Below are 24,246 nucleotides of genomic sequence, written 5' to 3'. Positions count from 1 at the left end.
AAATTGTTATATCACATAGAATATATCTGCCTCAAATTTTAAGACAAAACATAAGATTTCAAACAAATATCTTGCTTGCAGTGCTCTGAGTTACTACTCTTACTACCGAAAGTCCAGGACTGTCCAGAGAAACTCATTTATTGTCTGTTCTTCTGTAACGTGCACTTTGGTGGAAATGTGATGAAGCACTGGTCTTGACAAATAACAATATTCAGTTTCACTTTAAAGTGTATCGTAAGATGCAAGAACTCAGAATTGTTGTATTTTATTATAGAATAAAAACTAGTTGATTTTTTTCAAAACATAATGACTGATAGGACACTTATTTTCTATATGATTTGGAACACTAACACTCATTCTCTAATTATCTGTACTCCCTGAATATGACAAAGAATGGTAAAATAAAGATCAAGTTCTCTAAAGTTCTCATGTCTACAAATAAATATTGTATTTGGGGCATTTTAAATATTAGATTATGAGACTCCAGGGCCTGTTAAATCCTAGGACAATACTGATATTTTTGTTTTAGCAGGTAATTAGCCTGATTCAGTACGGGCTAATGTTCTTACCAGCCTTCCGTAGGTTATTCTTCCATCATCGATTCTATTTTCAAAACCTTTCGCAGTGCTATTGGGATCTGTCCCACCAACCAGTGGTCAGTCCGGGGACTGGGAGGTAGTCGTCTAACTCCTCCCCTCTCAGTCTTTGAAATGCTGTTTAGGATCAGCTTCATACATGTGCAGTTCAGGGGTGAACCCAGGAATTCATGAACAACTTTACGAGGTTACTTTCCTGAGCTCCTTCCTCTCCACAATCTCCCTGGTACTTTCCCATTTCCTTGGCCTTCCCTTTTTGGTGCCCCAGCTAGAAAGCTTTGGCTTTGGTCACCCTGCTTCACTGAGCATTTCCTGCCATAACTGCTGCAACTATGATCGACCAGCTAGAGGACAAAGGGCACAAGAGTAATGAGGCTTGTCCTACCCACTTGGGACCACAGATCCTAATATACAAGAGGAAGGTTCCCCTCCCTCAGTTTTCAGGGCCTGTGGGTCCCTGAGTTTGCTTTAAGTATCTTCAGCATCTAGCATAGCCTTTTCTAATAGCAGATACTTACTTCGCTTAAAGAAGGAACAGCTCCCACTCTTCTTCAAGGGGAAACATACTTTAAAACTGCTACAGTGTTAATAACTGCCTTAGAACATCTGCTAAGGTTTTAAAGACCAATCTGATGGTAAGGGCTGCTGATGGTAAGGGCTGCGGAGCATACTGATGGTTATAATGACATAACCACAGGGAAACCAAACTGAAAATGTTAGCATGTGTCCTTTACAACTATGATTATTCTAAAGCCTATAGCTACAGCCTGGAACCTCTTGTCACACGTACCTCTCTCCTTTGACTGCTACTTTAAAGTCAGAATTCCCTTACTGAGTAATCTGGTGTATTTTAGAGAAAAGTTTTAAGTACAGTTTGGAGAGCTTTTGTTCTCCCTGAAATTCTGAGAGTAAGATGCTGACCTGCTGTCCCATCACCCCCAAATGTCAAAGACATTCTCTAACACAGCCTCAGTAAAACAATTAGCAAAATGTGATATTAACACTGACACATTACATTGATGTGATATACTACATGATACATTCATTACCATTTAATCCTCAGATCCTATTTCAAGTTTTACCAATTATGTCTACAGTATATTTTATGGAAAAAGGATCAATTTCAGAATCACGTGCCACATACAGTTGTCATGCCTCTTTAGTCTTCTTCTGTATGAAACAGTTTCTCCATTTTTCCTTGACTTGCATGGCCTTGGTTACTTTTTAAGACTATAGGCTGGTTTCTTCCTAGAATATCACACAATTAAATTTTGTCTAATATTTCTTCATGATTAGATTTAGGTTATACCAAGGCAAGAATATCACAACAGTGATGCTGTGTTCTTTGCACTGAATCCTACTAGCCCTTTACCTCTCAGTCTTTCCTGAGCTCCTTCCTCTCCACAATCTGCTTAGTACTTTCCCACTATTTTATGTCTCTTTACTGACGATGTTCACTGTGGTTACCTAATAAGATATTTATCAGGCTTCTCCATTGCACGGTTACTTTTTCTCCCTTACGGCTAATAAGTATTTTGTGGGGAGGTATTCTGAAACTGCATAAATATCCTATGAAATTTCAATTTATTCATTTATTATGTCCACATGGACTCTTGGCATCCTCTTCTATCAGTGGGTTATAATCTGTCATTATTTATTTTGATGCTCAAATTGTCATCTTCAAGTTGACTTCTGGGTTCTTTTGACAAGTTCTATTATTTTTGGAGTACCGTCCCTGCCTTCTGATACAACAAAAATGTTCCAGACTCATTTTGTACTTTTGCTCCCTGCCCCACCTCTGGAATCAGCCACCTCTCCAAGGAGTCCTAGTGGAAACTGTATTTATAAGCCAGCATCTTTACTAGTTGGGTATTGCAGGCCCTTTCAGTTAGCAGAGCTAGGGAATACATGAGTGTACACACCACCCCCGCTCCCACATACAATCTATATTTATTTCTGTATCTGAACAGATATATAGTGAAAACACTAAGTTCACACCAACACCTCTAATTTCAATCCAACACTACAGGGTTCATTCTAATTTTTTCCCTTTATATATTTATAAATTCCCTCTCTGACAATGGAAAATTGGGCTTTCTTTATACTATCCAATATATTTATCTAGCCAGTCCCCTGTATATAACAAATATCCCATCTCTGTTTCCATCCCCTTGCTGCATGGATGCCCTTCTTACTTCACTTGAGCTCTGATTTCCTGCAGTGGACCCATCCACATACCTAGACATACTTCTCACCTCACCTAGGCCCAAGCTGGTTTGTTCCTGCGTGGGGGTCACCCTCCTCAATCTGTTAGGGTTCTCACACACCTTACTAGACTACTCCCACATGTGGATACTCTGCTTTCCTTTACTGAACTTTGACATCTAATGCCGGATTACTAATCCTCCCTTTATCCCATGAGTGGCTGCCCTTAGCCATCTTGCTCAGGTTCCAACATCTTATTCTGGACCAAAGTGGCACTAGACTGCTACTTTGCATGAATGCCTACCTTGCTCTATCCTACTTAGGATCTTTAGGGATAAATCGTTTGAGAAAGGGGAAAGGAAAAAGCAGGACTGACTGCCTTTCTGTCAATATGCTTTTTTGTTTCAACTTTACTTGAAAGTTACTGTAAATAACAAGGAATAGCTCAGAAATGATGGACTTCATATAACTTTTTGAATTTCACTGTAAAATGCATATACCTTTAAAATGCTATGTTCTCACCACAAATCTAGCTTTCTAAAAGTGTGAGCAATACTTATGGCTTCTCAGATGTTTGTATAAATAGAATCTTTAATCATAAAATAGTTTGGACTTTTAAATTATTTTCTAATGTGGATTACAGTCTAAATTTCATACCAAAACTACAACTCAAAAACCATCATTATGCAGCTTAAATAGCTTATATGCAAAATGGGTCCCAGGCTTTCCATTTGTTTTGGAAAAAGCGGAGATTTGAATTCAAAACTATTCTGAAATGATCTATAGGTCTCTAAAGTTTAGGGAATTTCAGAGGCTAAGACGCTATGTAGATCCCACAATCTTTATAATTAAAAGCCACAATTGGATTACATTAAAATGTTTTTGACTATTTTTGCCTGTGATTTTTTTTTGAGACAAGGTCTTGCTCTGCCACCCAGGCTGGAGTACAGTTGTGCGATCACCGCTTACTGCAACATTGTACTCCTAAGCTCAAGGGATCCTCAGCCTCCCAAGTAGCTGTGACTACAGAGGCATGCCGTCCTGCCTGGCTAACTTTTTTCATTTTTGTGTGTATACGGGGTCTTGCTTTATTGCCTAGGCTGGTCTCAAACTTCTGGGCTCAAGCGATCCTCCTGCCTCAAGCTCCCAAAGTACTGGGATTACAGGCATGAGCCACTGTGCCTGGCCAGTCTTTACCATTTTTAAGTGCACAGTTCAGTGGTAAAAAAAAGTTTTATATTTTTTTGTTCCCTTCATGCCTCCACCTCTCTCCCTTTCCTGGCCTCTGGTAACTCTATCATCATAAGATCTACTTTTTAAGCTTCCAAATGAGTGAGAACATGTGATATTTGCCTTTCTGTGCCTGGCTTATTTCACTTAACATATTGGCCTCCACAGATCATATTTTCTAAGTACAAATAGTTATATTTTAAGAAAATCTAACATACAAATATTTAAAGTGATTGGCCATAGAGTTTCTTTAAAAGTAAATTCCCTAAACATGTAAAACAGAATTTAGTTTTAGATTCATCTTTTCAGGAAACTGAGGGTAGACCAAAGTAATTAGGAAGCGAATCACTTAGAGACACCTGCTTTGAATGTTATACCTTCAAATCTTCCTGGAACCAGTAGAAATTAAGCTTTACATATGAATAGCCTTAAACAAATGAATATAAAAAGTGCTTAAATACTATCAAATAAAAGTTCAATGAAATGAAATGCCAATCATTTTTCCACTATAGGAACTGCTAAGTTGTAAAATTTTCCCAGAAAATAGCTCATTTAATTATCTTGATATTAGCATTGATTGTCAGAAAAACAACAATTCTATTCAGTTTACTCAATTGAAAATGCTGGTTTCATCGGATATGAAACTTACATTAGCCTCAAATTTTTGGTACCTACCATCAGGGTCTGATATTATATCTAGAAGAGATTTATCCAGAGTAGTTTTGCTCATTATTTTTTCTTCATATTCAAAATATACATCCAATTTTCTTGCCTGTTTCAAAATAAATATGAGACTATATTAAGTCATTAAAATACATGCTGGTCTACTTACAAGTTTCTATTTTCTATGATCAATTTTAAGACATGTTCTTTGAGACAGGTCAAAAGTACAGTTCAGAAGTACCAGGCTGAAGTACAGTGGTGCAATCTCAACTTCCCAGGCTCATGTGATCCTCACACCTCAGTCTCCCGAGTAGCTGGGACCACAGGTATGTGCCACCACACCTGGCTAATTTTTTCTGTATTTTTTATAGAGATGGGGTTTTGCCATGTTGTGCAGGCTGGTCTTGAACTCCTGAGCTCAAGCAATCTGCTTATTGGCCTCCCTAAATGTTGGGATTATAGGTGTGAGCTACTGTGCCGGCCTTCATTTCTTAACAGAATTTAAAGTGCCTTACTTTTGAATACTTTTGAATATATATTTAATATAGGAAAAAAATAGATTATTTTGTTTACCATATTTGATGGATAAATTCAGCAGTAATTCTGCATACCATACATATATTAGCAAAGATAAAAACACAATTCTTATTGTATTGGTTACTGGCATACAAATCATATTGTACTCCATGCAAAATTCATGTCAGGTGGTCAAGTTGTGTTTACTACTTTAGTGTGCAAATCCACACACATTCACATTAACTGGATGGAAAGTTACCTTAACTAAATTATTGTCCTTTTTGTTTTTTTTTTAAAAAACTAAAACTTTCCTTATTAGTTTTCCTGTTTAATATCTTGAAGTTTAAGATAATGGAAACTAGTAAAACTTGGCTGTGTGAGACCTTTCCTAATTGAAAATTTTGTTGATTAAAATTATCCAAATAAAGTTAACATATTAAGATCCTCAAAAGCAAATAAAAATGATCAAATATCTCTTAAGTTATGCTTCAGATAAATCAGATATTATTGAGGGTGTTAATAATCAAGTGGGAGTAGAAACCATTCATGAAATTATAAAAATCAATTTTTATAATTAAAGGTGTAAACAAAGTGGGAGTAGAAACCATTCATGAAATAAATTAGAATTTATAGTAATACCAACATAGAACCAATATACAAATATACAACATAAATACATTATGCTAAAAGGCAGAATGAAATAAATAGCCAATTGAGGAGGAAGTGATACATTCTGAGTTGAAGTCTGAAAGTGACTTAGGGACACAGATATAGTTCATTTCAGTTAAACAGATCATGCCAAGGCACAACAAGGTAGAAACATCTCAATAGTAGACTAAGGAGTGAATTTCATATATGGAGCAAGAAGAAATCAGAGTCCTCTCACTCCTACTCCCTTGGAGTGGCACGCAAGGCCAAAGTTTAAAAGATTAAATATCCAGACAGTTCAAAAATGAATACAACATAAAAAGACATATACTGAGAAGTCTTATTTTTCATCCCTGTCCTCTTCCACCCCATTTCTACCTGCTTCTATAGGTATTTATTATTATTATTATTTCTTCTAGGTTTTTAGAGTTTCTTTGTGCAAATATAAGCAAAGGGTCTGTATTCTAATATCTGTCTCCTTCCTGACACAAGAAGTATGATACTGTACTTTTCCGCCCTTTTCTTTCACTGAACAATATATTCTACATCAGTATGTAGAGGATTCCCTATCAGTGAGCTCTTATCTATGAAATCTCCAGCCCTTCATATTCTTCAGACTCTCTGATATAGGAACTATTTTAGTTACTCTATAAAGTTATTTTGAATACTAAAACAGAGAAAAAGTAAAGTCCTAGAAATGAGAAAGTCCCACCAATAATATTAAAAACGAACAAAAGAAATATAAGAGATTCTAGGAAAAAGATCACAGTAGTAGCTGTGGGAATAGAAAGGACAAGATGAGTATTTAATACTTTACATGAGAGAAAGGATATGGGATACAAAGCAGTGAAAGAAGAAAAAGAAAACTTTGGGGAACAACAATGATACTAGAAACTATTAATGTGAATATTAGCTTGGGAAAAGTCGTTATTTGCAGAGTGAAGTCAGGAATGGAAGGGGAAAGGTGCTAAAATAAGATGTTAAACCAACTTTCAGGCCCTCTGATCCAGCTAACCTTTACTATTTTATCACTACTCACTAAATTCTGTTTCCTCTAGTTACATCAAATAGTTATTTCATTAAACTTTTAACTTTTCATTAAATACTGTGTTCGCTTTTAATTCTCTAGTCTTAGGCTCAAGTTATTCTCTTAGCTTTTGCAGAATATATTCCTCTTCTACCATTTACTCAGTGAATTCTATTCATGCAAGATCTACCTTCTCTGTAGCTTTTCTGCAACTCTTCCTTCAATCCCTGCTCTCTCCCCTTTCTGACCCTCTCCCAGTGTCCTCCTTGGCCAAAATAACTCATTACTCCTTTATCTGTGTATCAACAGCACTTTACACACCTCATCATAATAACAAAGATCACAGTATATTACTATCCTTTGCTTATGTGTCTAAAACTGTAAACTCCTTAGAGCATATCTAATTAACTGTTTAACCCTAGGAGTCTAACACAGCACCTGGCTTATAACAAGCACTTGCATTTGTTGAATTTCGAAACCAAGAACAGGACGTACACAGACCAAGCAATCATTTTAAAAAGTCATGAATGTAGATGAATGAACTTCTGGAAGTGGAAAACATAAATAATCTAGTCTTTTGTGACTGAATATATAAAACTCAGTATGCTAAGGTGTGATGGCACATGCCTGTAGTCCCAGGTACGTGGGAGGCTGAGGTGAGAGGATCGCTTGAGCCTTGGGAGTTTGAGACTAGCCTGGGAAACACAGTGAGACCCTGTCTCTAAATAAATAAATAAATAAATAAATAAATAAATAAATAAATAATCTAAATATGCTAAATGCCATAGCAGAATCTAATTTCTGTAACTATATAAATCAGTAAGAAGAACATGGCTCACTTACTTATGTTAAGTACAGGCAATTGGTTCACTTTGCTCCTTTTGAGATGTAGTAACTTACTTATAACATCAACTTCTAACGAACAATGGAAATAGGGTCCAAAAACAACTTAATGTGATTGCCACTAGGTAGGGGGTTTCTTTTTGAGATGACAAAAATGCTTTAAAATTAGATTGTGGTTGCAACCACTCTGTAAATATTCTAAAACCTATTGAATGATATGTTTTAAATTGATGAATTGCAAAGTATGTAAGTTACATCTCAATAAAGCTGTTAAAAGTAACAGCCCGTTAATATACTGATTATGAGGGAGCACCATCTAAGAGGAAACGGAGTGACGTGCTATACAGATTTTCTAACCTGCATAAGAGAACTAGTATCTCTTCGGCACCTACCATGTGTAAGGCACTTTACTTACAACTACGGCTTTCAAGTGTTTTTAAAAAGAGAGCCTCAGGACCCTCTTTCTCACACCAAATCTTCTGCAGAACCCTAAACACAAAATAGATACAAGTGATCCATTAAATGTCTCCATACAGCTCTAGGGTACCAGAGAACAGGGTTCAAAAATTACTAACTTACATGATCTCATTTAATTCTCCAAATAAAACTATGAGCTAGGAATTATTAATCTCACTTAAAGATGAAGAAACAGACATAAACATGTATTTGTTCAAGATTACCAGAGTAGAAGTAGTACAGAGTTGAGATTCAAATCCAGGTCATACTCTAATGTATACCATAGATAATAGGGAAAATTACACTACCCTCAAGAACAACTTATTGCTTCCTTCTATGGGCCTTTTCTCAAATTCTTGAAATGAGGAAAAACACTAAGAGAAACAAATTCTGTAATTCCAAAGATTAATTCTTCTTATATAACATGGGCTCAAAAGAATACAGTTTGGGTAATAAGAGTGACATAAAAAATGAACAAATTAAAAATACAAAATAACAAGGTCAAGATAAACTGAGATTCTCTGGTAGCTTCAATAAATATTAAGAATAAGTGAGTAAAAGGGGAACATTCTAGACAATCAAAAGCATGGAATACAGATTATATATATTGAATATAAACTCTGAGAGCCATGCATTTCTCAAAAATCCTTTTACAAGGACATTCTATGAGAGGAATCTCATTAAAAAAAATTCTAGTGCTTTTCTCCAAATTTTGGTCATTAGGTAAACAATCAGACTGATTTTACATTCATTTTTCAGTACACTGCCTCAATTTATATTATATCAAATGAACATTAACATGCTGTGCACACATACACACATATACAGATTGTGTTAGACATTTGATTGGCCACGGCCCACAGGGTTTGGAAAGAACAAAGGAAGGGAGCCCTTTCTAAAACTAGCTTGTCCCTTCTCACCAAAAAGGAATAATCTTAAAACTTATCTGACGCTAAAGCTGGACACCGTGGCATGCACCTGTAATCCCAGCTATTCAGGAAGCTGAGGCAGGAGGATCACTTGAGCACAGGAATTCAACAGAAGCCTGGGCAACATAGTGAGACTTGTCTCTAAAAAACACTTATCTGAGAAGTACAGGTAGTACACATGGTTTGCTTTTTGAAAATCCATAACCTGGGACATTTGCCAGATGACCAAGACACAAAACAAATTCCCTTTTCCTTTATATAATTAATTGCAGGGATTTTTCCTTCTGTTTACTATTTCTCTCCCCAGTCTAGCTACAGACACTACTGTTCTAGAACTCTATTCACTGCTAGCGATAATTCCCATTTCTTTTTTTTTTTTTTGTCTTTGTAGATGACATAATTTTTTTTTTTTAATTATACGTTAAGTTCTACGGTACATGTGCACAACGTGCAGGTTTGTTACATATGTATACTTGTGCCATGTTGCTGTGCTGCACCCACCAACTCATCAGCACCCATCAACTCATCATTTACATCAGGTATAACTCCCAATGCTATCACTCCCCACTCCCCCCTCCCCATAATAGGACCCGGTGTGTGATGCTCCCCCTCCCATGTCCAAGTGATCTCATTGTTCAATTCCCACCTATAAGTGAGAACACGCGGTGTTTGGTTTTCTGTTCTTGCGATAGTTTGCTGAGAATGACTGTTTCCAGCTGCATCCATGTCCCTACAAACGACACGAACTCATCCTTTTTTATGGCTGCATAGTATTCCATGGTGTATATGTGCTACATTTTCTTAATCCAGTCTGTCACTGATGGACATCTGGGCTGATTCCAAGTCTTTGCTATTGTGAATAGTGCCGCAATAAACATACGTGGATAATTCCCATTTCTTACCTCAGTCTAATGACTGGGTTGATGACCAAGTCTAGAGTGATCCTTCTTGGCCTTCCCTGTTCTTCAGACCCCAATTCTATCCCTAATTACCATTCAGCAGTGAAAAGAAAGACAAAAGGGAATAAAGAGTTATACCTCCTTTCTCCCTACTTCTCAGGAGGTAGAGGGAATGATAAACCTTTCTCTGTTGCAATGCTACATTAGGAATAGTCCAGATTACGAATTAGATAGGGTTTGTGAGACAGAAACCTACCTACCACGTAATATCTATAGAAAAGTGTACCCCCACAGTTGCAGTCGTGAGCTCTCCGAATTCCTGTCTCTCTGCCAGCATCGCCTGGATGGCCTCCCCAAATCGCGACCCAGCCACCACTAGCATCACAGCCTCCTATAAAGGAGCCGAGCCAAGCTGGGGTGCCGCGCAGGGTCCCATGGGCAAAACAGCAGGAACTCATGACTCATGATGTGTGGTGACAAAGGCATTTCTGCCTTCCCTGAAGCAGACCACCTTTTCACATGGGTAGCCATCCATGGAGCAGCTGGCACAGTCTATGAAGACCTGAGGTATAAGCACTCGCTAGAGTTCCCCAGTGGCTACCCTTACAATGCTTCCACGGTGAAGTTCCTCACACCCTGCTACTACCCCAGTGTGGACACCCAGGGTAACATATGCATATGCCTGGACATCCCGAAGGACAAGTGGTCTGCCCTGTATGACATCAGGACCATTCTGCTCTCCATCTAGAACACTCTCCATCTCCAGCCTACTAGGAGAACCCAACATTGATAGCCCCTTAAACATGCATGCTGCCAAATTCTGGAAAAACTCCACAGCTCTTAAGAAGTATCTGCAAGAAACCTACTCAAAGCAGGTCACCAGTCAGGAGCCCTGACCCAGGCTGCCCAGCCTGTCCTTGTGTTGTCTTTTTAACTTTTCCTTAGATGGTCTTTTTTTGTGATTTCTGTATAGACTCTGTATCATCAGCTATGGTATTATTTTTGTTTTTGTCTTTTAAATTAAGCCTCAGCTGAGTCCTTGTGATGTATATTAAATAAATACATTTTGGTCATTAAAAAAAGTATATCCCAAGCTACAATGAACCTAGAACCAGACTTTCAGGATATAACCTACACCTAAGTTGAAGACTGTTTATATTCTAGCCATTCCTGTTTTTTTCTTACTTCTTCACATGTTTCATTTCTGCCATCTTTCAAAGGGCTGTATTTGGATATCCAGGTGGGTAGCACCAGTAATGCTGTATTATAACCATCTGTTGCTTTGTATAATATAACAAAATAGCCATTTTTAATTTATTTTCAGTTATTCAGGTGTGCATTTTGCTGCAATTCATACTGGTGGGCTTGCCACTATATGCATGGGTTTGTCAATGTGAAAAATTACGTTACAAAAAACCAAGATGGTCCATAAAATTTATTTAAAGGTGTTCTATGATACAAGTGGCTGAAAACATTTACTTGTTGGGTTCCCAAGCTACAACAAACTTAGCTCATGTGCCATAGTGACTTAGGAATCTTAAATAAAATTCCTCTTTTTACTTCTACCTCTCTTCTGTGCACAGATAGGACAGTATACTATCAAGGTGAGAAACCTGGTTATATCTTCAATTTCCACAACAGATTATCAATCTTACTTAGTTGGTTATCTCATTTCCAAATATATGCATTTTTTCTCTCAACCAAGAGCATCGAATTTCTAGCATTCCAGGCTCAAATCAGAATGTATAACCTCAACTTGTTATCTCACTCCTATCAAAAGTCAAAATGAAAAAATGATATTACAGATTATTCAAAGAATATGCAATCTTTCCACTCCAGATACTAAAAATTCTATTCTTAGTTTAACAACAGGACGTATACAGAGGAACCATTAGAGGGCAATAAACTTGGACTTTGCTACATCAGTAACTCATAGAACTGCTCTCATTGAATTGTATTTAATATTATATCCCTGGCTTTCATGAAAGCTGCTATATGAAACAGTCACATGAAATCTATAAGGGTAACTGATATTGAATACTACATCATCACATCACTTAATTTATTCTAGATAATGCCCAATCTGAGCAATGTCTTTCGTAATGTGATGCTAAGAAATGGTTTGCTTAGAATAAAAAACAGAAAATCTTTCTGACAGAAGGTTTTTTTTTTTTTTTTTTTTTTTTAAATCTTAATCATCTCTCTCTTTTTTATCTTGGCTGTGAGAAAATTCAAAGCCAAATTTGAGAATTAACATTATAACTATTGAGCTTTTACTGAATTATTTTTGAGCTTTCATTGGATTGTTTTCATTCTATGTGCTATTTGAGGGAGCTGCCTTAAATCTATTTTAGAATATGAACACAATATTTAATCTGTAAGTTTATCCTATGTATTGACTTGTGCTAAAAATATTTAAATTCAGACTAAAATGATCTATATAATAAAAAATTTAAAATGTACACAAAGTGATCTTTATAGATGGCAAGTATAAAAAATATAAACAGAAGTGACCTTATCATGAAATAGTGAAAACTGCTTTATGATATTTCTGTGACATTTGTAAAGTGTTGTCTTGTTTTCTATGGCTCTCAGAAATCATTTCGTTTTAATTTATTCAACCAGTATGTTGAGCGCTTTTTTTTTTTTTTTTTTTTTTTGAGACAGAGTCTTACTCTGTCATTCAGGCTGAAGTGCAGTGGCACCATCTCAGCTCACTGCAACCTCTGCTTCCTGGGTTCAAGCAATTCTCATGCCTCAGCCTCCTGAGTGACTACAGGCATGTGCCGCCACATTCGGCTAAGTTTTGTATTTTTAGTAGAGATGCAGTTTTGCCATGTCGGCCAGGCCGGTCTCGAACTCCTGGCCTGAAGTGATCTACCTGCCTTGGCCTCCCAAAGTGCTGGGATTACAGGCGTAAGCCACCACGCCCAGCTGAATGTTGAACTCTTAAAATATATACTTAGAAAAAGAACAGCAAGTTAAATCCAAAATAGGCAGAAGAAAATGAGTAATAAAAATTAGAGCAGAACCAGTGAAATTAAAAACAGGAAATCAACAGAGGGAAATCAACAGAGAAAAAAATCACAGACTATAGAGGTTCCCTACTACTCTCTATTTTTTGTTATTTTTATCTTTTATGAGATGGGGGTCTTGCCATGTTGGTCAACTGGACTTGAACTCCTGGGCTCAAGTGATCCTCCCACCTCAGCCTGAGTGGCCGGGATTACAGATGCATGCCATCACACCTTGCTTGGTTGTTATTTTTTCAGTTTAAATTATTCTTAATCCTATGGTTACTCCAAAGGGATTACAAAAGAGCAAGCAATTCTCATTGAATTTTAGTAGATATGTTTTACGGAACTATAGCATGGTAGAGAGAACATGGGACTTAAAAACCCAAGTTAAAATTCAGGCTTTAGTAGATGGTCTTAAGCCAAGTATTCAGTATTTTTGAGATTCAATTCCTCTGTAGAATGCGGGAATATACCTATTATGTTAAATATCTAACATAACAGTGAAAAAAAAAAAAGTTTATTCTCCTTTTAAAAGAAAAAAAAACACCCCACAACTTATGTTCGTATTTTCAGCCAAGGATTAGTTCTGTTTCTCTGGGGAACCCTGGCTAATACAGGTTGTTTGCTTTCTCATTATTGAGTTTTGAGATGTCTTTATTCCTCTGAATTTAATCTTTATGAATCTATTAAACTGGGTCTTGCTAAACGACAATGCTTCATCCTCACAAAAGCAGGTATTAGGGAAGTGAGAGCCAAGAGCAAGAGAAAGTTGATTTCATACTCCTTTTTTTTTTTTTTTTTGAGATGTAGAAGTAGTTCCAGAAATTCACAGTAAGGAGTTGAAGGATATTCCACTCACTGGAGAGCTATCTTTTGTCATACTTGCAATAAAAAACAAAACACTTCAGATTCTCATAGTAATTAATCTTATTTTGAGATGGGAAGAGATAAGAGACAAGTGATAGCTCATCCACTGTGACCTTTCTGATACAGAATATATTTTTCCTCTGTCTTGAAGACACCAAGGTAATAAGAACTTTCACTTGATATGTATACTGGACAAGAGATCATTTTAAACAAATCAGCACAAAATCCAGCCAGAGAAATGTTCTGACTTCTAGTATAGTAAAAGTCCTCTAATGTGATCAGGAGCAATAGTGATCAGTGAATCAAAGTCAGTTAATGTTAAAAAAAAAAAAAAAAAAAAGTCAGTTTATGTGAAGAATAAAACAGGATCTATGCTGTATGTTTTAAGACCCAAAATATACAGTCTGTCAATCACTGATCTATGTCCAAGATTTCCTCTTTGAGTATAGAGATTCACTGACTGACATTTTTTTTTCTTTCTTGCATAAAGCACATCTATTGGAAATCACCTATGATTTCCAGGTTCGCTTCTTTTGGAGTGGAATAAAAAATTTCAGAGACACTGCAAAGCAATTTCAGTACAATATAGTATTTTCTGAGGTTTTCCAATCTTTTATGGTGAAGGTTTTTTACCTACACCTAATTCAAACAATATTTAAAGCCTCATGTTCACTGAGTCTAAGATATGCAACTTAGTTTTATAGAAACAATCTTCTTTTCATACTCATACAATTGACACAAATGCATTAAAACACAAATAACTCATTAGTAAGCAAAAAAAAAAAAAAAAAAAAATCCAATCATGAGAGCAGAAAAAGGCACAGGATAATAAGGAAATTGTTATGAGTTATCAACATGTTAATAATGTGGCTACTGGCCACTATGGTTTACAGAGGGCAACAGTTAATTTGGTGTGTTGACTAAGTGGAGATCAGTTAAGAGAGTTTCTACTTTATTTTGAAAGCTTATCTTCCCCATAAAAAATAAGGCAGTTGAACCAAAAAATAAAAATAAAAAATCAGTCCTCAGAAGGAACACTAGTGAAAAACTAGCATTGCCAACAAGGGTTAAGCCTTCTTTAGAGTACAGACATCACCTAATCAGATGATGTCTTAGATCTAATTCAGTCCCTATAAGACTGTCTATAAGAACCAGTAAAACAAAAATGAGGATCCAGTAACAATTAAGCCTTGCCTCACAAAGTTTATTAATACCTTATTCTTTACCAGCTATATCCAGTTGGTTGGAGCATTTAGATGTGGGTGCTCTTCCTGTAAGGTGGGAACACTGGGGGAAAGAACACATGATACGATTTCCTCTCTCATCTCATCAACTATGCCTTACAAGTAGGTTACTTTTCTTTAGGTATCTGGAGCTAAAGAGTACTTTATTCAGGTTAGCTACATAGGTGAGCTAAGAATAATTAAAATAGGCTGTCTACAAATTATGTAAGTAATCCCAGAAGCCATTCTTTAACGACCAGCAAGTGGGAAAGTTGCATTTCTATTAAGGATGAAAAAACAGCTAGAGAAAGGGTTTAAAAATACAGATTACTCAAAACAAATGAGTATTCAACAATTTACTCTTTATCAGACCCAAATTACCCAAATCACTAAAATCCTCAGAATATCAATAAAGTGAAAATGTTTCTTAAAGTTATGACAAACTGGTGTGCTCTAATTTTCCACCCAAACATCAATTGCAGGGTAACTGCCAGGACTTCTAAAAAGATTAATTTCTTCCTTAGAAAACGATTGAAGGAAATGTAAGAGGCCGCTATACTCTTAACAAAAGAAGAAATATGTAAAACTAATACAGTCAAATATGAAGAGAAATGATGAGACCTCTGCATGACACAATCTTCTAGCTAATAAAAAATATTTACAGCCGGGCGCAGTGGCTCACACCCATAATCCTAGCACTTTGTGGGGCTGAGGTGGGCGGATCACGGGGTCAAGAGATGGAGCCCATCCTGCCCAACATGGTGAAATCCTGTCTCAACTAAAAATACAAAAATTAGCTGGGTGTGGTGGCGCATGCCTGTAGTCCCAGCTACTCAGGAGGCTGAGGCAGAAGAATCGCTTGATCTCGGGAGGTGGAGGTTGCAGTGAGCTGAGAGCGCGCCACTGCACTCCAGCATGGTGACAGAGTTACCATGTCAACATGGGGGTTAGCCAGGATGGTCTCGATCTCCTGACCTTGTGATCCACCCACCTCGGCCTCCCAAAGTGCTGGGATTACAGGCATGAGCCACCGTGCCCGGCAAACTTCTGATTTTTAATTGGACTTCTTAGAATGACCCAACTAGGAGTACTGTGTTCCACAGATGACAATATTTTCCCTCTGTAAAGCGAATGCCCTCAATAGCACACTTTGTTTAAATCAGATCTTGTGATGAAAAGGATCTTGACCGGGTGCGGTGGCTCAAGCCTGTAATCCCAGCACTTTGGGAGGCTGAGACAGGCGGATCACAAGGTCAGGAGATCGAGACCACCCTGGCTAACCCGGTGAAATCCCGTCTCCACTAAAAAATACAAAAAAAAAACTAGCTGGGCGAGGTGGCGGGCGCCTGTAGTCCCAGCTACTCGGGAGGCTGAGGCAGGAGAATGGCACGAACCCAGGAGGCGGAGCTTGCAGTGAGCTGAGATCCGGTCACTGCACTCCAGTTTGGGCGATAGAGCGAGACTTCGTCTCAAAAAAAAAAAAAAAAAAGAAAAGGATCTTTAGCAAGATAATGATTCAATAATATCTATTTTTCTGGCTGGGTGTGGTGGCATGCACCAATAGTCTTAGTTACTAGGGAGGCAAGGCAGGAGGATCCTTGAGCCCAGGAGGTTAAGGCTGCAGTGAGCTATGATCGTGCCACCGTATTCCAGCCTGGGTGACAGGGAGAGATCCTGTCGAAAATAAATAAATAAATAAATAAAATCTATCTTTTACATAAAACCACTCAATATCTTGAATGACAAATTAGTTTCTTGGCATAAGATGCTCTGCCAGAAAACCAGCAACCCTAAAGGAAACACTTTCTTTTATAAGACCAAGAAGTCTTCAAGTAGAATTGTTTAGGTCAGGCACGGTAGCATATTAAACTATCTCAGACAGATGGCCTCTGGTAGCAAAAACTGATCTGAAAAACTCACCTAAAATCATTAGTGTAAAATTATAAATAAGCATCATAAAAAATTTCACAAGTAAATTATGTCTTATAAATCATTTTTCACCTAGACATCTATAATAGTTTTCTTACAGTTCCACTTTTATTTCCAGAACTCATCGTCCCTTATCCTCCACAGTCTTCTTTATTTTAAAACATAAATCAGATCATGTCATTAACCTCTAATGAGTTATCATACTTACATTTCTACTTTTTTTTAATCCCATATCCTACCCACCACTCTTTCCCTCCTCAATAAAGCACATTTGTCTTCTACGTTCTCAAACACACCGAATTTGTTTGTTGTAGGGCCTTTGCACTTCTTATTCCCTCTGCCTGGCATGGTTGGCCCTGAGATCTTCACTAATTGGCTCCTTCCTGTGATTCCTGTCTCAACTCAAACATCACCTCATCAAAGGTGATTTCGCTCACCACTTACTCCAGAGTAGACCTCTCAGCCATTCTCACATCCCATTGCCTCACATCACCCTACCCAGGTTTTGTTGTTCTCATATCACTGAAATGCCTGAAGTTATCTTGTTTTCTAATTTGCTTACTCCATTTACTGTCACTACAATATAAGCTCCAAGAGAACAGAGAACTTGTCTGTCTTGTTTACTACAGTATCTTCAGGGCCTAGTACAATATACATAGAGCCACTCAATAAACATGATTGGATAAGTAAATTAACCAAAATTTTCTCAAACTGTAAGCTCTAGTCTCTGATCTGAAGGAAATTCTCAATATAGCTCTCTGTTGTATTTCACCTGATGATATATCTATATATCTATATCTGTATCTGTATCACCTCCACAAGAGACAATGACCTTAGGTAAACAGATGTGAACACTCTTTTGCCATTTCACAGAGACGCTACATAGAGAAGTGAAAACATCAGCAGAATCACCTACAGACTGCAGTTATGCTTCTATTTCTGTATGAACCTGAAAAATATCAAGTACCAAGATGTGAAACAAAAAAATTAGGTTGTTGGCATAATAGAAATCATGCAGGTTTAAACTGCATGCTGCAGGATGCCCATTATCTATGTTAATGCCTTTCTAATGCTTTTATGGCTTTTAAAATTATTTAAATAATGCCTTTAAGTCCCTTCTCAATAAATCCCAGGTGTTATCAACATCTCTGACAGCCAGCAATTATATTCAGCTTTTTAAGCAGTTTCAAATGCATCATATAAAATGGAAAGTAGGGGTCAATATTAGCCAAGTTTTAGCATATGGTCAATTTGCCATGGAAATTCAGCTCCAAGTGTGGAGAACAAGTAACAGCAGAATACTGGAGGACTGATTAAGTAAGCTGAAAATGGGGTAGTCATGAACATGGTAGTGAGAAAAAGAACTAAAACAATATATAGAACTCCCAACATATTTGTTTCAAAATCACAGTTCAATGATACACAGTAAGAAGCTTTGATGCTAACAGATTCATCTAAATGTAAAAGGTTCAGAACAAAGTCACATAAATAAAAGTGATGTTATTAACGGATATTTTAGATAGAACTCTGGTAAGAGATTTCCAAATCTGTATTACTGATGCCGAGACACAAGTCTACTATTAATACAGCAGTATGTACAGCAGCGATATTGAGGCAGTGCAATATATTGAAAATATCATAGATTCCCACTTCTATTTACTAAACATGTGACCTTGGAAATCACTTATCTTTCTGGATTCCTAGGTTTCCTTATTTGCAAAAAAAAAAAAAAAACTGTAATACTGCTGTCTTCCATAATTATACTTCATGTTACAGTGGGGGCTCAATAAGATAATGAATATAAAAGCATCTTACAAAGCATAAAACCCTATGTAAACCCAAGTCATATTGCGGGGAGAAAAAGTCAAATTTACCTTTATATGTTCTAAAACAGCAGTGGCAACATTTGTATGGAGATCAATAAGTCTTTTTTTCTCAAGGAGTTCTGGCAAAGAACTGCAAATATCAAAAAATTAAATATTAACCAATAAATTTTCTAAAATGATGCAGACTTTATCCCATGTCTGGTGTTTACTCTGTGGAAACTCAGAACATTGAAACAGTGACAAGATGACAAGTTAAACTATCAACTAATTTAATCTCTAGGCTTGAATACCTACAGTATTTATTAATACAAGTGAAATGCTTCTTATTTTTAAAAATCTGGCTCCCAAATATTATTTCTACCATTTTACTTTCTGATTCCAAATTTTGGAGGTATAAACAAAATCAAATTAACGGAAACATGTTTTATCTGTATTTCTAAAACACATTTCCTCCCTCCTCCTTTTTTTTGAGACAGAGTCTCTATCTGTCGCCTGGGCTGGAGTGCAATGGCACGATCTCGACTCACTGCAACTTCTGCCTCCTGGGTTCAGGTGATTCTCCTGCTTTAGCCTCCTGAGTAGGTGGGACTACAAGCATGCGCCACCATTCCTGGCTAATTTTCAAATTTTTTTTAGTAGAGATGGAGTTTCACCATGTTGGCCAGGATGGTCTTAATCTCTTGACTTTGTGATCTGCCTGCCTTGGCCTCCCAAAGTACTGGGATTACACGCATGAGCCACCGCGCCCAGCCTCCTCCCTCCTTAATGGCATTCAAAGTACAGAAAAACACTGCTTAACTTTTAGTGAAGAAAAGAGTATCAATAATAAAATTAATAATCACTTGCCCTACTTTATCATTAATAGTATTTTCCTTATAAAATTACCCCTATTACACAATTCTAACTGGTGAAAGAATGAACGATCTCCTATATCTAAGTGGGAACTAAAATCAGCTTAAACATTTAGTTAAATATAACTTAGTTCTTTAAATTCAAAGTTATATTTGCTATTGCCTACAGTTTCCTACTGGGTAAAAACATTAACAATATTTTAGTTAAATAAAATAAATAAACAAAATCCTATCAACAGAAAGACTTCAAAGAGGATATATTGCTCACTTACCTAACAGCTGATGTTAGCTTAGCGGTATTGTCAGAAAGCATACTTATGGCTCCTTCATCTTCACCTTCTAGTCCCTTGTAAAGAAAAAAGGTCCCAATAGCTACTCAAAAATCCCAGGCCCAACCATAAAAATCAACACATTCCTAAGATTACTGATATACAGTAAGATTTTAAAGTCACCTAGAATAGCAATTCTCCTCCTCTGAGGTGCAAGCATACATATTTATGACAGTTACATAAAAGTTCTAGTAACGGCCAGGCTAATGGTTAGATAACTAAGTGATCAGCTGGCATTTTTTGGATAAGGAGAGAGGCCCAGAGACATGCCACAGGTCACATAGCAATAAATAATAGAGCTGAAATCTGAAGTTACATTGAAGTATGGTAGAATGAGCAGCACTGAACATATATCTCTAAAATGAAGCTACATTATATATTTTTTCAAATCATATTTATATTAATATTTAATTTTCTTCTCTTCTCAATATTTAGATTTCTTTTTGATCACTTACGCAAGTTGAAAATATTTTTGTTATAAAAGCATTAAATGGCCTTGAATTTTTATAAGGAAAAAACCCAAATCTCTTTAAACAGATAACCCTCCTCTTTCCTATAATTCTTAGAAAGCAAACAGAATCTTACCATAATGCTTTTAAGTCGTTTGACCTCATCTTCCTGTGCTCTGTAAGATTCTAGTTCTTGCTGAACTGATTCTGCAACTTCTGGGAATGGACTAAAACAGTATTCCACAAGAACTATGAGTATGACATTAAAAGACGGATTTTTGTGTGAATTCTAAAATACACACAATGAAGATTTACTATTTTAAATATACTTATTTGGATTTGAATATGTTATATATAAAACAAAGGCAGAAAACATTCAGCATAAATACAACTACATATCTTTCTGATATCTATATAATAAATACTATTTCTTTAAAATGCATATAATACTTTACATCTAAAATTTAAATTTCATTTCTATTTTTCATTAACAATATCATACATTCTCTTCACCTATCTGTTTTTAGAAGAAAAGGTAAAATATTTACATGACTGAAAATCAATGGAAGACAAGTCATGGTATATCAAATATCCATTAAATATTCCTACCCAAATTAATACATAATGTCAAAGGGTCCATACAACTACAAAGATACCATTTAAAAATATCACCTGCAAGTAACTGTGAAAAAATTCTTGTAACTCAGAACTCATAATCTCCCAGACCACTACTGGTGAAAATAGCATTTGGGCCACAGTCTCGGTGGCCTAATACCTGATGTCTTCTTCTAGGACACTGGTTTAGCAGTAACTTACACAGACTTTAGGCAGAAGTGATCTACAATCATGAGCAGCTCATGTAGAAAACACTGTACTAATCTTGACAAACTGTAGGTGAATACATGTTGATCATGAAATGTTTCTTAAAATGAATATTTTTCATCTACAGCCTAGGGGGAGGCCAGAAGCCTTTTCTCCTTTAAGAAAGAAGAGGTCATGTCTCATTAACAATGGAACAAGAACCTTTCCTCTCTTCCTCAGCTCTGACATCTGAAAATACCTCACTAATAATGAGCACATTTTATCCAACGGAGACTAGCAGAAACAGGAGTTCAGAAAGGATTCTGAGGAACATAGTTCAATTTCGCCTCACAACCACAGGCATTTACTCCAGTTCCAGCTGAGTCTATGTTGGCAAAATAGCACTGAGGCCTCAGCATTGCACTGGGGAGTCAGAAACCCTTGTTCCATCCAATTATAATGGACACTTCCTTTATAGGCAAGCTCTCACCCTCTCAGGGCCCTAGCTTTATCTGTAAAATGTGCGAGTTTAACTGGATAATACTCAAAACCTCTGGTATCTTTAGGTCTCAGAGTTAATAGAGAATAATTGCTCACATTTATTGAGCAACTTTACTGTACATCAAACACCATGCTAAGAATTTATTTATTTTTTTAAGACGGAGTTTCACTCTTGTAGCCCAGGCTGGAGTGCAATGTCATGATCTCGGCTCACTGCAACCTCATTTAGTCCTGATGAATCTGTTGAGGTAACTATCATAACTTAACCATTCATGGTTAAGACCGGGTGCTTTACGGTCTGCAAGACCTGGGTTTCATCCCTGGCTTTACCAATGAAAGCTGGATGACTTGGGCAAATTACTCCTTTAAATTCATTATCTCAATCTTCTTAAAAACCTTCCGAAATAGGGTAATAGGTAGAATTATTATCTCCCTATTTTACTGATGAGGAAAGTGAGGCTCAGAGAGGTTTACGTCACTTGTTTATGCTATCTCCAAGTGTCTTTGTGTCCATGTTACTACTGTAGTAAGATGCAGAGCAAAAGAACTACTCCTACTTAATGAATATGAGGTTAAAATTCTTACTATTCAACTGACCTGTTAGATTGTTCTTAAACATATGTTCTAAAAAAAAATTCAAAATTTCCATATTTGAACAAAGAGATTTTTTTCTTAAGCTTTTCTCTATTAGGGAATGCCAACTTCAAAATATTCTGTATTCTCTATAAATAATGCCTCTCTAATAAAAGTAATTTCTTGTCCTTCACCATTCTGGAGGGAAATGTAGATTATGGAATCCCAAAGGGAAGAGTATTATTTAAAATAATTAAAATTAATTAAAATAGTACCTAAAACTGCCATAGTGAGAAAGAGAAAGATAGGGACTTTTCTCCGCAGAGAAAGTCAAATCTTTGTTATGGCGATTTGATTTTCCAGCTTTAAAAAAAGTTGTAAGTAAAAAAAAGATAAAACACATTGAAAACCCAGCATGTTGAACCAAGTCTATATTCTACTTCTCTTTAAACAATAAATATAAGGCCAAAAAGAACAGCTGTATCAAGGACACACACACATTTTGAAATATTTTTTAAAAATCGTATTTTCATAATTGTTGATGAACAGTATTCTTTTTATCTGAGGAATAATATTTTTGTTTGTTTAGAGTGATTGCTCTAGCCATAATGATCACTAGATAACTTTTACAGCAGTAACTGAGCCTATGAAGTACCCTAAACTTTAAGGGGGCATAGCATCACATGGGATATGTATATCTGCCCACAGTAAATCACACAGCAAATTAATGCAGTTTTATCACTCATTATTTCTAATGTACTTTGAATACATTTCTAGGCTTCAGGCTTAGATACTCTCTCCACAAGTATCTAAAACAAGTTTTACAAGAGGGCAACATGGAACAAAAAGGAAAAAAATCATCCCCAAAATCACAAAAACCAATTTCAGTGAAAGGCAGAAATGGTCTTATAGAGTCAGTGGAGACAGCAACAAAACTGAAAAAGACTATCTGTAATAGCTTCAAAATCACATGGGATGATCTCATTGAAAGGAGAAGCGGTCCCTATAAAACAACAATTAACAAAAAACAACCTAGGAATCAGTGAGAAATGGAGAAATAAAGACAAATGTCTACGGACATTATAATTATAGCTTCCACTCATTGGGTGAATGAACCTACAGGACCCTTTTGAATTTTTTCTCAAATTCATTAAGGTGGATGACACCTTAATTTCTCTTTAAAAAAATGGATCTTTTACTTATTGATATTTTGCTTACCTTCCTTTATGTTTTTGCCAAAATTTATCAACCGGAGTTAAATCATAAGACTTCTTGTTTTTTCTCTTTGGTCTAGCACCAGCTGGAGAGTTTTCCACTCCTGAAGATTCTTCCAAATTAACCCTGTTTAAATGGAAATCCTAGGAAAAAGTAATCTTATGTTAAATAACTGTTTTCTAAGTCTCATCAAAATAGAATCTTGTTGCCCTTTCTAATGTTTCCAAAGACAAAATACAGATCTGAAATTTAAAAGACCTCCTCCCAATCTTTTGTTACATACAAATGTAATTTTGTGTATTTTAATGAAAGTATTAGATATATATGATTAAAATTTCAAACAAGAAACAGAAAAACATGTTAATATGCTTGTGTATCCTTCTAGAAAAATACTGATGCATATAGTAGCACATGTATATCCTCTTAATCTTTTTTAAAATGGGATTACAGTGCACATATATCTTTTTTCATCTAATAATGCATTTTACAGCTCTTTCTGTATCTGTATATGTACGTCTACTTCACTTTTTATCATAACTACACAGTAGTCCAATGTTTGGCTAAATCAACTTATGTAACCAGGCCTCCTGATGCTTGGTCATATCCAGTAACAAACGTTATCGTAAATATTTTTAAACTCTTAGTCAATATTC

The 24,246-nt window shown here is 36.3% G+C and overlaps 1 protein-coding gene and 1 pseudogene across 6 annotated transcripts in view; one reads left to right on the top strand and one right to left on the bottom strand.

The window, feature by feature from the left end:
• Positions 1–24,246, bottom strand: part of SCFD1 (sec1 family domain containing 1) — a 104,187-nt gene that overhangs the window by 34,325 nt on the left and 45,616 nt on the right. For all 6 annotated transcript variants that reach the window (XM_025391931.1, XM_025391932.1, XM_025391935.1 and 3 more), the window contains 5 exons: positions 23,597–23,736; positions 20,640–20,730; positions 19,998–20,071; positions 18,923–19,004; positions 4,707–4,803 (listed from right to left, as the gene is read on the bottom strand). In XM_025391931.1, the coding sequence (XP_025247716.1) occupies positions 4,707–4,803; positions 18,923–19,004; positions 19,998–20,071; positions 20,640–20,730; positions 23,597–23,736 (484 nt within the window). The remainder of the gene's footprint in view (positions 1–4,706; positions 4,804–18,922; positions 19,005–19,997; positions 20,072–20,639; positions 20,731–23,596; positions 23,737–24,246) is intronic.
• Positions 10,357–10,908, top strand: LOC112628739 (annotated as a pseudogene).

Source organism: Theropithecus gelada, chromosome 7b (assembly GCF_003255815.1).
Source record: "Theropithecus gelada isolate Dixy chromosome 7b, Tgel_1.0, whole genome shotgun sequence".
NCBI lineage: Eukaryota > Metazoa > Chordata > Mammalia > Primates > Cercopithecidae > Theropithecus > Theropithecus gelada.
The sequence above is the reverse complement of the archived record's forward strand: the minus strand, read 5'-3'. Positions and strand labels throughout refer to the sequence as shown.